Genomic DNA, 15,685 nt, shown 5'->3' with positions numbered 1-15,685 from the left:
GCAACAAAATCTTACAGCAAGAATTCAACACATTATTTTAAAGGCATAAAAAAATCTATCCATTAAAAGTGAAGAATCAAAACAGCAAAAGACAAATTTTGTTTAAAAAAGCATCCATTGGTTTTCTTTTTACAGATAAACAGCTTGCAATTCAGAATGATGGTGGAATTATTTTAACATTACTTGGAAATACAACATGAGTTTCACTTTTTTTTTTTAAAGAAAAGCAGAATACAAAAATTACAGAAAAAGTAGGAAAATATAGGGTTTTTTTTACTACAATCAGTTGTTAATTTTCCATGTTATCTGTAATTATCTATATTTATACCTGAAAATCATCAACAAGCTCAGGGAAAAGGTGTTCATACATTTTTAGTTCTTCAATTGTTCGTCCAGGCACTTGCTGGGGCTTTAGTTTATTAATATCTGTTTCAATATCATCATTCTGAAATTAAAAAAAGAACATGATCATCAGTTTACCAAAACAACAAAATTGAAATGACCAAAAACACTTAAAAGTTAAAATGTTCTAAATAATCAATGAAATGCAATTAGAGCATATCACTAAATATAAACATCATCATTAATTTCCGTGAAAATCCAAACTCATTTGTTATTTTTTGTATTGTTGAATCATTATCGTGGTATTATTTTGATATCATAGTGTATCTGCCTCCGCAGGAGAACTACCTGTGGCCAGATCAAGACTTAAGCATTCTCCCCTCAGTCTCCTCACTGTCATCATTTCGCTCATATCAAAAGGCAATAAAACTGAAGAAAATCAAGCTGAAAAAAAAAACACACAAATATGATGGCACTAATGATGGAAACAGCCACGACACGCTGAGCACTGAAAAAATACGTGAATCATATTACCCCAATTAATCTTCATAAGAACAAGCAAAACATAGTGTCATTACCTCTATTAACCTGATCAAGAAAAATGAGATGTAGAGAAGCAGCTTGCTTAAAACCACACATCCCGAAGGAAGGGAACAGCGTGCCCAGAGTGGTCCCAGGGTGCACCTGCTGGTCAGGAGGATGCACTGCCTCAGCGACGGCTAAGGAGCTAAGGTGAGTGAACACACCTGCACTGGCAGGCAAGCAAAGCCCTGAGAGCTCTTCAGTGTCACCATTCACTGTTTTTCAGGAGGAAAACATTCACGCTGGAAAACCAGTGATCTCCCAGGCCCCTCTGGGAAAAAGAAAGGTGAATTTAAACAAAGAGTATGTTTTTTAGAGGAACAAAGTCCACAACCAGGATGAATCTGGTCCATACACTCCTCATAACAGTTAGGGTGTTGCTGCTGGGAATGCAAGTGTCGGTTAGCAACCATCCAAGCTGGTGCTAGACCAGGATCTCAAGGACCCTGGCCTCGCACAAACACCAACTCACACTACATCTGTCGACCACAGAAAAGGCATAACACTTACTAATTTTCAACTGGCATTCATTTTTAATTCTCATTTATCTTACTACCAATTATTCACGAGCCTTAAAACGAATTTATTCTTCTATGTTTCAATCTTCAAAATGTCCCTCTCCACACACACGTATATAAGTTTAACTACATTAATACATATTAAGAAATTAAGAGGAAAATCATACTACGTATTTATTACTTCATTTACAGGAATTTAACTATTATTTCTTTAAAAAAAATTATTTCCACAGGAAAGGCAGATATACAGAGAGAAGGAGGCACAGCAAAAAAGCTCTTCCATCCAAGTGATCGGCCCTGTCACTCAACACAGGAAATCAGTGACAGGTTTCAGACAAAAAAACTAAGCAAAGTCGAGATATAACACACTGAAAATAATAGGCACACACAACAATGAAAAAAAAAGAGAGATAGCTCAGCAACCTCCATAACTCAAAAGTCCTACAGTCCTTGAGGAAAAAGAACAGCTTGTATTTCAGTGCAGTGAGAGTAGACACTGAGTTCAGGCCCCACACCAAGTAAGCTATATTACCTCCCTAGGTCTATTTTTTCCACGTGCTTGTATCATGTAGCTCCTGTAAGAACCATGAGGATTTAAAACTTACTATATATATCCAGTGGCGGGTATCTGCCTAGGTTGCATTGACTGGGTTGAAGCAATCACTGGCACACAAGGTTTGTGGCTGGGAACATGCCTGGATGGGGAGCTAAGCGGAATGCCTCTACTGGATTTGTGGTTCCTACTGGTGAGCACAAGATTCAAAATGAGGGTGGTGATCTGGCCTGGATAAGGCTACAGTATCTCTTGGCATGGGTGTGGACTGGATTTGAGGTGTGCCAATTGGCACCAGGACCCACTGGTACTCAGAAGAGACAGAGCGAGTGTAGGACAGGCTGGTCTGAGTCTCGGCACCTGATGAACTATGCAGGATCTGGGTATGGGGCTAGACAAGGCAGGGCTAGGATAGAGCACCCAATGGTAAGAGCTGAGACAGTTGTGGGCATGTCAGGCAAGGCCGCTGTATCTGCCAGGACAGGAGGTGAACCCAGTTAGGTTGGGTCAAGAACCCACTGGGGTGTGCAAGATCTGCAACTGGGAGGTGACCTGACAGAGGAACTTGGGGAACTCCTCTGTCAGGACATAGTCCCTCCAGGTGAGCACAAGAATCAAGGCAGGTAGCAGCCCAGAAAAGGCCAAGTACTTGTTGGCATATGTGTGGGATATGTCTTAGGGCAGGCCAGGATGAGCCAGTTCTAACACTCACTGGCTGATGTGAACCAGGACAGGGTGCAGAAAAGGCCACACACCAGCCAGTTCATACTGAGGGCTGGCACTGGGGGCCATTCAGGTTGGGTTAGGCTGTAGCACCCACCAGCATGAGCTGGAACCAGGGGCAGACCAGACCAAGCCAGGCTGCAGCACCTGCTGGTCAATGCCAAGGTGAGGCAAGCCATGTCAGTCTGGGCTGCAGCTCCTCCCATCACAGGTAAAACCCAGCATGGGGGGCAAGCCCAGCAGGGGAGCTGGGGGGCAGACAAGGGTGGGCAAGAGTACCTGTTGGCCTACATGTGAGCTGGGGAAGCGGGGACAGCCAGGCTGGGCTAAGCGACCATTCTGCTGGTATACGCATGACCCAGGGTAGGTGCAGGCTGCTCAGACTGTACCATAGCATTGGCTAGCACATACTGGGACTGGGGGCAAGTCCTGTCAGGCCAGAACACAGAACCACCTGGAAAGTGTTCCTTCACATAAGTCAGTCACAAAATCAACAGCATGTCAGAAGTACTGAAACCACTTAAGCAGCACCCTCAGAACATGCTCCACATTGGGGATCCTGGAATGACACCAGGTGGCTAAAGTGGTTGGGCTGCCAGGAGCAGCCCTCTCCCCGTCTCTCCATATTTTCTCCAGATGCAGGAAGGAAAAAAAAAAGGATTGGAGGTAGCTGTCTCATCCATTTTCCTTAACCCCCTCCACCCTAATCGATGATCCACATGGGCATACATCCCTTTCAATTATGTAAACATCATCGAAAATACAATATTACAAAAAAGTTAATGTAAAGAGTTCATACCAGTTCACAGCATTAAGGGTTCAATAAATATAACCTATTTTTTTTCTTTAAACGGAGACAGTAAGAGTCATCTCTGACATAGCAGCAAATCACACAAGTCAATAACTACTTTCTTCAAACACATCAGTATCATACAACAAAGTATGGAAATGTTCCATAGTAAAGGAGAATAAGGAGACAAAACAATTTAGGCTACTATCTAAAACTAGTTCCTATTCTGAAAAGGGAAGAAAATGTTACAAAGGACATTACAAGATTAACTGACAAAAGGGAATATGGATGACACATTACCAAAGTGGTACAGCACTGTAAACTTAGAAAACTGATAACTGTATTGTGACTGTACTTCCTATTCCTAGACACATACTTGAATGTTCTCGGGGTGAAGAACCACAGTACACAATATATTCACAATCTGCTCTTGCATATTCACGCATTCACACAACTTGCAAGCAGCATCACTGGGGACACTGATACACCTTGCAGTGATAAAAGTCTCCATATTTACATAGCCATCATAATGACTGACACTGTTAAAGAAGATGACATCTCTGAGTTGCAAAAAAACAAAATCATACTGAACATACTTTTAAAAAGTCTTAGAAGCATACAGAATATAAAAGAAAGGCTTATATCAAAATATAGTATTTTTAAGTGACAGATGGTGTATTAATTTGAGAAGTCTTACTTGACATTCATTTCCAAACAATTATTTTCCAAAGAATTAAAATAGCTGATTTTTCCCCATGCTTGGGGTTCTGTTATCTACAGAACTCGATTCATACAATAATCTAAATTCTCCTCACTTGGATCCCGCAGTTTCTTCCACATATATCAGCTTCAGAAACAAAACCATGGGGACCCCAGACGGCCTTGATCAACCCATCTAAAAATGAGTTTTCTAAAAACTAACCCATCTCTTTTACCTACTATCTTAAGTGATATTTCAGTAACTTTTATTTTTCTCAAACCAACAAATACTTATTTGCATTTCCTTGTCCATTTAACTGAAAAGCTAAGAATCATTACACAAATTCCCACAAAACCACCATCAGGCACACACTCTTTTTCTTCTACCCTTGCTCCCCAAAAAGCTTCTGGCAGGAGCTAATTCCCTCTGGCATCAGCTGGCACAACACTCCCAACCTCCTCCCTTAGTTCTTGTTAGTCTCCTTGGATTTCCAGATCTAAGTTAGAAGAGTGAAATAAAATCCTTCTTGGCAGAGACAGAGCAGAAATAAGAGAGTGCTTCAAAAACCCCATGGGGAAAATGCGATTACAAGATGATTTTCATGCATAAAGACTGAAATGCAGGCACAGTTTATTCGTCATATGCACTTCAATGAACTATCTGGAGATCTCTCAGAAGCACAGATTTCAATAATTTTCGGCACCAAAAAATAAGCTTCATTTTTTAGGATTTCCCTCATACTTTCTGAGGTTCCTCCGTAAGGTAGTTTAAGCCACCACTCAGACCAGTGATTTAAGGTAACACTATTTGCTCTTTTAATCTCTGACCGTCCACAGTCATACATAATTAAAATTACAGAGGTGTAAATGAAGTAAATTTGTGTATGTGCAGCTATTTTCCCCATTGTTTGTTTTAGAAGTGTGGTATATAATGCATGTAAGCTAACTAATGATAGAAACGTACTAACCTTAAAATTCTGATCGAGGTCATCTTCATTCTCAGTTTCATTTTCGGCTTCTATATCAATATCATCGTTGTCATCACTTTCATCTACTACGTCATCCACTGCGATACAAAATGCGCTATAAGTAGGTCAGAGGTAAGCATTCTACAACATGCACACCCAAAGGTAAAATGTTCTACACATGCAAGCTATACTAACAACCCAAGAAAAAGTAAATGAGACTTCTTATTGGTAGAGGCTGTTCTTGCTGTTGGAAAACTATTATAATATGTGAAAATTCTTTCGATTCTGCCAAAAAAAAGTCAGTGCTTTTTTCGCAGTTTTTAAAAAATGATGTCTTACACTGAGTAAAACATTGTTTCCTATTTATGATAAACTTCAAGGGCTCAGATGTCATCCCCTCCAAACTGGAAATTCCATCTGTTTGTTTCAGTGATGGCCATGAAGCTTACACACTGTGCAGTGTGTGGTGAATTTTTCAAGATGATTCAATATGACTGCAGCGAGCTCATGAATTATATATGGAGTAAACAAGTAACTGAAATCTACAAAATAAATACTAATGAAGGCCTAAAATTCAAAACGCATACAAAAACTAGAAAGGCAATAGCCGCAAACTGCTTGGGCCAAGTCCTCAGTCATTGATCATGTCACCGAACAGTTATCACTCACCAGAGAGATGAGCATTATCTTGATAAAAAGCACAAGAGATTTCCATGTGAATACAAAGGTAGAGTGACTTTTTAAAATTTTTACTTCTTTTTATTATTATCATTTTATGATAGAGTTTCATAGGCCCTGGGATTTCCCTCATCTCCTCTTCAAGTCTCCTCCCCACTCCCACTGAGTTCCCCTATATTATTACTATAGTACAGTTCTTCATAAACAGTCATATGTCCATCGTTATGGACATTGGCAGAGAGTCCAGCATCCTATTGTCAAGATATAGTGAATAGTTTCATTGGGAGTCCATCTTTGTCTGGAAGTAGAGATGCACACTGCCTTGTATCCTCACACCTGAATATGATAGCAGAGTAACTTTTAAGAAGAAATTATGGTAAAATAAGCCACTGAAATGGTACTTTTGGAAGGCTGAGTATGTCTGGCATGTACAAGATGCTTAGGGAAGCAAAGTGCTAAAAGGCAACTAAGAATGTGAAAATGAAAGGCATAATACAGCAGGCCAAGGAGTTTGAATTTTTAACCTGCATTAGAAATACTGAGGATTGGGACCCAGTGTGGTAACCTAGTGGCTAAAGTCCTTGCTTGAACTCACCAGGATCCCATATAGGCACCGGTTCTAATCCCGGCAGCCCCGCTTCTGATACAGCTCCCTGCTTGCGGCCTGGGAAAGCAGTTAAGGACGGCCCAAGGTCTTGGGATTCTGCACCCACGTGGGAAATACAGAAGAGGCTCCTGGCTCCTGGCTTCAGATTGGTGAAGCTCCAGCCGTTGCAGCCTGCTGGGCAGTGAATCATCAAACAGATCTTTTTCTCTGTCTCTCCTCCTCTCTGTGTATCTGACTTTGCAATAAAAGTAAATAAATCTTAAAAGAACAACAACAACAAGAACTGAGGATTTTCAAGAGGAGGATGACTTAAGTCTACTTGCATTTCCCAAACATCACTCTGGCAGATGTGAGAGAGAGGGTTTATGGTGGACACAGACCACAAATAAAAGAAGAAAAAGCAATAATTGCCTAGACAGACAAGGGAGTAATAGGAACAAAGGAAGTGTGCACATTACAGAAAATCCTGGGACACAAGGGGAAAGCAAACAGATGATGGATGTGCAGGAGACGGGGGAGGGAGGCAGTGTGGGAGCTCCAGACTGCCCATTTCACACTCTACTTTTTTTACTTCAATTTCCAATGGCAAGGATTATTAACTGTCATGCTAGCTTGGGATCTCCTCTCCTTTCTTTTAGGGACAGAACCCTTGACTCATTGTAACCCTCCTTGCGGTACTGATGGTACACATGTGTCCAGTTTTTGGATAGGGGTTATACGAAGCACAGTGCTGACTACAATTCCCAGGACGCACTATCAAAAAAGAAAACAGACTTGTACATTTTCTCTCACTTCCCCTTTTGCCACATGCACACAGGAAACCCCCAGAGAAAATGAAGCAAAGCTCCTATTTCCCTGGATGAGCTAGACCAACAGGGGTCTACAGCCAGGCGGTGCCTGTCTCCTGGCTGGATAAGTGAAGAAAAAACAGAAGAATATAATCTTCTACCTCTTGGAAGTGCAGCAGATGGGCTCTGCAGAAAGAATAACTGAATTTAAATTCTCACTCCCCACATACTAGACCTTAATCAAGCAAGTCTGCAAAGGTCTGTCCTTGTTTCCACATCTATAAAATAGAGGTCCCCTACTCATTAAAGGAGATAGGGAAGTGCCAGGCAGGCAGAGAGCAGGTGATACTGAGACGCTTGCCACTGCTGCTGTCGGAGTGACTGTGCTGCTCAGTCTCTCCTAACTGGTCCGGGTGATCAACTGTTGCAGTTTCCTTTTGTAAATCCGAAGTAAAACTGAACTGCCACGTTGCATTACTGGGATTACTTACATATATGCCTTAATGGCACTTAGGGATAAATGGGGGGAAAGCTGACAAGTGGAAAGAAGAAATAGAGTGTCTCGTGGAAAAGAAGAAAAGACTGAAATTTGAAAAATCTATTAGAAACAGAGAAAAGTGAATCCTGGAGCAGAGAAGGGAAAATGCATTTCAGAGTCAGGAAAAAAAATTTTTTTTAATTTTTAGTCAAAATTTTCAATTTTCCTTTATATGACATTTTCCTTTGGATTTTTTTTCCTTTTTTTTTTCTTCTTTTTTTTATTTTTTTTTTCCTTTTTTTTTTTTCCTTTGGATTTAAACTCCGTATGTGAAACAACATACAGGCTGATGTGTTATGGACCATCTCTTCCACCCCAAAGATGTATTTTTATGCCATTACCAATATCTAGTAATGTTATGCTCTGAAAACCAGATGAGAATCAAGATGGTGGAATAGGGTAAAGACACATTTAAACAGATGGAAAATCATTAGCCAGGGTGAAGTAGAGAGGGCATATTCCAGAAAATACGAGAGTACAAGCTGATGGCGGAGGGGCATCTGAAGCTTGACAAACCAGGGAAAGCAGCAGAAACAACGGTGTTTTATTGCAGTGACCAGATACCCCAGTGGTAGTCAGTGAGTTGCGAACTGGGCTCCACTGGCCTCCAGAGCTGCACCAGCAGCCAGGTAAGAAGGGGAGTTCACCAGGAGCTCAGGAGATGAACCCAAAGAATTGCCCGTCCTGCTAATTTGTTTGGTCTGAACAAGAGCACAGACAGAACAGCAGATCTAAACAGGCCTTGTGGGAACAGGGTGCATCACACAGCCCAGACCGTCATCAGAGCCACATCAGGTGTCATTTTTGCTGAGGGAGGCAAAGGCTGTGCGACAGGATTGTGCATGCACTGAACTTGCAGCGAACTTGGAGCAAACTCATTTCTGGCTCAGTGCATTGCACCGATGTGGAAAACTACAGGTTTCACTCAAAACAGGTCTGAGTAGCCCCCACACCAAAAGGCTAGCCCATCCAGGAATAGCACAGTGGCACATTAGTGCTATTCTATATAGTGTGGCAAAGGCTATGGCCCATGTACTGAGCTAGGAGAGCTCAGTGCATTGAACTGGTCCCACAGCAAAAATAATATTAACTTCTGCATCCTACAGGTCAAAACAAGTCCAGGTGGCCCTCAGACCTAACAGCCAGCAGGTTCCAGCATAATCAGCACCACCAACAACCTAGTCATATAGGACATCTGATGTCTCCCTAATCCTGGGAACTGCTCAAACCAGAAAGGGGAGAAAGGTTGCACAGACAACAGTGAAGCCTCAGCACATGATCACAAGGGGAGGAGAGTGGTAAGCCAGGAGCTGAGGCTACAAAGACTATGGTGGGAAGCTAACGTATGAGCCCAGACCTGGAACTCGCTGGAGGGAGTGGCACAAGTAACTGCAAGCAAAGAGCCATGTACCAACTGCAATAAGTAAAACAGAACTGTAGAAATGTGGATGACACAGCTTAGAAACCTGTCCCAAGGAGAAGAATCTGCTGACCAGAAGTACAATGACCAAGAGTAAAAGAAGAGACAGAATCACAATGAATATTACTGAAGACTCCCCTGCAAAGGAGCAAAACCCTTTGCCAACCTCAGAGTTCACTGAAGAAGACATCGAGAAAATAGGGGATAGAGAATCCAGAAAACTCATTATAAAGATTATTATCAACAGCAAAAAGCACATGCAGAAGTCCAAGGAATTTAAAGAGTATGTCACACAGGAAACAGCAACACTGAAACAAAATCAAGCCGAATTATTGAAAATGAAGGATGCAACAGAGCAAATTAAAAATTTTGTTTAAAGTCTCAATAACAGAATGAAAGAAGCAGAAGAAAGAAACGCAGAATTGGAAGATATTTCTTGTCACCAACAGGAAATAAACAAAAAGCTGGAAGTAGAGCTGGGTCAAGCCAAAAAAAAACTATTCAAGCATTAAGAGACACTATTAAAAGGCCAAATACAGGAGTTATGGGAGTTCCAGAAGGTGCAGAAACAGAAGTTAGGTTTAGCTGTATTCAATGAAATAATAAATGAAAACTTTCCTACTCTGGAGAAAGAATTGGGAAAAAAATATTTTGGAGGGGCACAGAACTCCCAACATGGTTGACTAAAAGTGATTTTTACCACAACACATGATAATCAAGCCCTTGTCAATCAAACATAAGGAAAAGATCCTTAAATGGGCATGAGAAAAAAATCAACTGACACATAAAGGAATGGCACTCGGACTCACAGCTGACCTCTCACAGGAAACTCTACAGGCCAGAAGAGAATGGAGCAACATATTACAAACTCTAAAAGCAAAAAAAAAACTATTGGCCCAGAATAATATACTCAGCAAAGCCTTCCTTTGTCTTTGAAAATGAAGTAAAATTCTTACACAGTAAAGAAAAATTAAAAGAATATACCTCTTCCACACCTGCCCAACAAGTAATACTTAAAGATGTTCTCTTAATAGAGAAAAGGAATAGCACCCACCAAAACCAAAGGCAAATGTGAAGACCACCCCAGTAAAATAACAACCAAAGACTAAATCAAGTAATGAACAACCCACTGCTGAATGACAGGACCAAATTACCACCTGTTTATATTAACCCTAAATGTAAATTACTTAAACCCATCAATCAGACTCATCGTAGATTAATAGACTAGATCAAAAAACAAAACCCATCTATCTGTTGCCTACAGGAGACATATTTTACCAACAAAGATCAGTGGAAACTATATGTCATGGATTTGTTTCTAATTTCATTTCTTCAAAACAGTTTTCTCATATCAAATTCTTCACTGACTCATAGATCACACAGTAGCATCATTTTCTTCAAGAATGTTCTTGATTTTCTTTTTCATTTCTTCAGCAACACATTAGTCACTCAGTACCATGTTATTTAACTTCATGGCACTGTAAACTTTTTTTCTTCCTGTTGTTGATTTTATTTTGTGGCTTTTCATTTAAGGGGATGTATAGTAACTGTGTAATGGAGACTATCATATGCAGATGTGAGAATATAATGTAGTATGCATCTGTACTTCCAGATCAAAGATGAACTCCCAATGAAACTGTTAATTTATTTGGACAATAAGATGCTGGACTGTTTATGAAAAACTTTGCTATTGTAATAATACAGGTTAAGTCAGTGAGTGGGGGAGGGATATTTCGGGAGGTGTAAAGGGAAATCCCAGAGCCTATGGAACTGTATCTTAAAATAAAACAATAAATGACCAAAGAACATACACATAAATTTGCATTAATTTTTAAAATGTCCTTGGTTTAGCAAAAAATGAAAACAGAGGAAAACCTCTCTCAGTAGCAAACTAGCTGGATAAACTGTAATAGATATGATATAATCTTTAAAGGGAATGCGTCAACACTTTCTGTAATTATTTACAAAGTGTACCAGGAGGTTTACCTGATTGTGAATGTGACCAATTTACCTTTACATCACATAGCCTATATAGTGCTACTGTGTGTGTACATATATTTTACTGAGTGCCGTGGGATGGGCATGCACACACATACCAAAAGACAAAATTTTTTTAAAAAAAGATTTATTTTTATCACAAAGTCAGATATACAGAGAGGAGGAGAAACAGAGAGGAAGATCTTCCGTCTGATGATTCACTCCCCATGTGACCGCAACGGTTTGGTGCTGCACCAATCAGAGCCAGGAACCAGGAACTTCCCACATGGGTACAGGGTTCCAAGACTTTGGGCCATCCTTGACCGCTTTCCCAGGCCACAAGCAGGGAGCTGGATGGGAAGTGGAGCTGCCGGGATTAAAACCAGTGCCCATATGCAATCCCGACATTTGCAAGGTGAGGACTTTAGCCACTAGGCCACTGCATGAGCCCAAGTCAGAATTTTTACTTTCTTCAAACTAGCATTTCATTGAATAAATTTTGAGTAAGCCATGCTTTATAATTGAGTCACTTAGACTTCCCATGAAGACAGTAATATATTCAATATATATTAATACATTGATCTCGCTCTTTTGAATAGTTAAGAGCTTTTCTTATCCCTTCACTTACTGATTTTAGTTAGCTACAGCTTCCAAATTATGTGAAGTACAAATGGTTATGAATCATCCTCTAACATTTCTTCACTACTTGAAGTGTCCACTAATGATCTGAGTTAGATGATACTTAGATTGTTGGGGAACTATTCCTGGTCTCCTTAGGCACCCACCTGGAACTGACAGGACTTTCATGCGACCTCTTTGTGGCAGGTACTGACTGAGCTAACAGCTTGGTTTTCAGCTTGACCTACCAATAATAAATTTAAATTCTAACATTAAAGCCAACTTATTTTCTAAAAAGTACATTCTTATTTGTCCAGGGTGCCCTATACTTAAAAAATACTGCTGCAGTCAATTTGCTAATATTTTAGGATTTTTAGCATCTATTTTAATGACTGACACTGATCTGTAGGTTCCTTCAGGTTATTCTTACCAGGTTTTGTTTTCAACATCATCCTAGCTTACAAACATTGCTTTTTTTTTTCTATGCTCTGGAAAACAAAGCATAGAAAAAGTTCTTGAAAGTTGAAAGAACTAACCTATGACATCATTAACGCTTTGCTGTCTTCACTGAGAAAATATAACTGCATATTCAATGTCATGTATTTTTACTATTTAGGTCAATTTTAGTTAGCCAATATTGCCCTAAAATACTGTCCATTTCGTTCATGTAGTCCAATATATTAGGAGTAATATTTAGCACTCCCTTAGTTTGATTTAGTCTCCTCTATTTATTTGCCAAGAACTTCAGTTATATTAAAATCACCCACTCTCCCTGTATTTCTATCAATTTTCCTTGCTATTCAAATGTTTACAGCTTAATTTATTTTTGATAGACTCTTTAGCATCTCATCATTTATCTTATATAAAATCATCTTTGCTGTCTTAAACATTTTGGCTGATTTATATGTTATAAATAGTTACACTGCCATCCTTGCCTCTTAAGCTGGAGATGACAGATACATAGTCACCGTCGGTTTACATTCAAGCTTTCTATGTTGCTGTCTGAAGAGTCACCTATACAAACTAGCTAGATGGAATATGTTTTCAACCCAGTCTAAGAGCCCTTTTTGAAACAATTATTTGAAAGACAGAATCACAGAGGTGGGAGTGACAGACAGACAGACAGACACACACACACACAAACACACACAATCTTTCACCTACTGCTGTCACTACTAAAATGCCTCCAAAAGCCAGGGCAGGACAGACCAAAGCCAGGAGTCAGGAACTCCACCCGGGTCTCCACAGTGTATGGCAGGGACTCAAGTACAGCCAGTACAGTAGGAATAGCTGGATCCAGCCTACACAGATACAGGGGTCTAAGAACTCAGGCCATCCTCCTCTGCCCTTTGCAAGCCACCAGCAGGGAACTGGTCGGCAAGTGGAGCAGCCAGGACTCAAACAGCCACTTACAGGCGACTGCTCTAACCTCTAACCACAATGCCAGTCCTCCTACCCTTTTTCTACCCTTTTTAATAGGAGTACTTCATTTACTAATGTCTACTGTTACTAAAATGGCTTTCCTTGTTCTTGCTTTGTATTTAGCACTCTAGCATTTTTGTGCATCTTTGAAATTTTCTTACGTCTATCCTTCAGCAAGTTCTTCTAAGAATAACTAATAATAATAATAATAATGTCACACAGGTTTTCAAAGTGTTCAGTCTCTGAAACCCATCCGTGGATTCCTGTGGTTCAGTGACCCCATTCTAAGCATCATAGATCTAAATGTTACTGTTTCATGTGCAAACTTTAGTTTATTTATGTACAAGACCCCATTTATAGTAACTGTATCTTATCTTTTACGTAGAATTAGTTGATACGCTTCATAATAGTACAACAGCTATTTAGTATTATGTAGCTAATAAAGTTTAACACAATTACTATTCCATGTCTTCTGTACTCTTGACATCTATAATTCATCACTTGACCGGCTGGAATAGTATTTCACACAATAACCTCAGGAAGGGTTCTTGGATAGTATAACCATGCGCCCTAACATTCCAAGGTATATAACACCTTCACCTATCATGGCAACTAATAAAGGCTCAGAGACCTCAACTCAGAAACCCTTTTCTTCAACTCTCCATAGATACTATTTCACTATATTTAATGTTTGAAAGAATAAGTCTTCAGGCTAACTCGATTCATTCAGCAAACACTAAACCATATGCCCCATGAAATCTAATGGATGCTAAAGAGAAAACAAAGAAGAAATAATAGTCTTACTGAGATTAAATACATATTTCAGGAGCAGGTATTTGGTTCAGACGTTAAACAAATTAAGATGCTGGCATCCCATCCTGGAGTGCCTGGGTTCAACTCCCAGGTCTTGCTGTCAATTCCAGTTTCCAGTTCAGAGCATGGAGGCAGCAAGAGCTCCTATCACATCCGAGAGCTCTGGGCTGAGCTCCCAGCTCCTGATTTCAGCCTCAGTTCAGCTCCAGGTGTCAGAGACACTTAGCAAGTGACCCAGCAGGCTGGAGTGCTCACTCTTCCAGCACAGTGTATTCACTTTTGTCCCTGGTTCACAGTTACAGGTTCCTGTCTTCACATCACTTGGGGATAGGGGTGTCTTCCGTTCTAAGGAGGTGACTTGTGGTGGCTCCCTATATAGCTTCAGGATAGAGGTTAGTAGCTAAAAATCAATATCTGGGGAGGAGAAAGGGACTGGAGATTGAGCCTCTCACCCACTGTCAGTGATCTGATCATTGTTTATGAAAGGGATCATCATTAAAATCCTTTGGTTTACTTTGGTTCCAGTGAGCCCAGAGATTTTCTGGGCTGGTGACCAATGAAGGGGCTAGGAGGATACTGTTCCTAAAAAGGCCACGAAAGCTCCACACCTGTTCGCCCATATAGGTCCCTGTGCCTCTCTTCCATGCGGCTGTGCCTGAGTTCATCCTATACTTCAAACAAAAACAAAAAACAGTAAACGTACATGAATCATGTCCCTGAGTTCTGGGAGCCATTCTAGCAAACTACCAACCATGACAACTGCCCTCCACCACCAGTCCCACAGCCAGAGAAAAGGGATTTGTTTTGTAGGACTGAGCCTTTCCTTGCCTGTGGGGGTTGGCACTAACTCCAGGTCATCTGAATTGCAGAACACTCACTGGGATGAACTACAATTGGTTGGTATGCTGCTGATGGGGAAAAAACTACATAACTAGAAACAGAAATGTGGGAAAAACAGTTCAGGTCTGTCCTTATGGAATTTATATTCAAGCTGAGGAATGTAAAATATAAGGATTTTGATATATATATCAAAAATATATGTGTGTATGTATATATATATACATATACAATCTGTGGTATATATACACACACACATATATATATCAGTCTTTGGTATATATGCAATATATGTTATATATAACACACATATAGCATATATTATATATAATATATAACATACAATACATGTTATATTACATATATGTTATATATGTAATATTTTATGTATAAATATGCTTTATATAATTTATAATAATATATTACATAACAATAATGTCTTATAATATATCATACATTATATATTATATGTGTTATACATGACATATATTGTGCATTATATTACATATTATATAATATATGCTGTGTTATATAATATATGTTATATTGCATATGATGTGTAATATATAATATATTCTATATTATATGTATATTATTATATAGTATATAGTATATAACACATATATTACATATATACCAAAGACTGAGATGTGAGGAAGTAACAGAGAACAGAATGAGGGTATTTCCCCTGTGCCGAAAGAGGTAATATCTGAGTTCTTCCTCACATGTGAACCATGAAGGCTTTTCTAGGGCAGCAATTCATAAGTCTGAGAAGCAGCAGAAAGGAATCAGCAGAAAAATAACACCTTTTT

General features: G+C 39.7%; 1 protein-coding gene across 11 annotated transcripts in view; it reads right to left on the bottom strand.

The window, feature by feature from the left end:
* Positions 1-15,685, bottom strand: part of AGTPBP1 (ATP/GTP binding carboxypeptidase 1) — a 179,374-nt gene that overhangs the window by 77,439 nt on the left and 86,250 nt on the right. For all 11 annotated transcript variants that reach the window (XM_040963441.1, XM_040963438.1, XM_040963436.1 and 8 more), the window contains 2 exons: positions 5,176-5,273; positions 329-445 (listed from right to left, as the gene is read on the bottom strand). In XM_040963441.1, the coding sequence (XP_040819375.1) occupies positions 329-445; positions 5,176-5,273 (215 nt within the window). The remainder of the gene's footprint in view (positions 1-328; positions 446-5,175; positions 5,274-15,685) is intronic.

The sequence above is a fragment of the Ochotona curzoniae genome, unplaced genomic scaffold (assembly GCF_017591425.1).
Source record: "Ochotona curzoniae isolate NIBS_2020 unplaced genomic scaffold, NIBS_Ocur_1.0 scaffold_3208, whole genome shotgun sequence".
Lineage (NCBI taxonomy): Eukaryota > Metazoa > Chordata > Mammalia > Lagomorpha > Ochotonidae > Ochotona > Ochotona curzoniae.
This window is presented reverse-complemented; position numbering and strand designations above follow the sequence as displayed.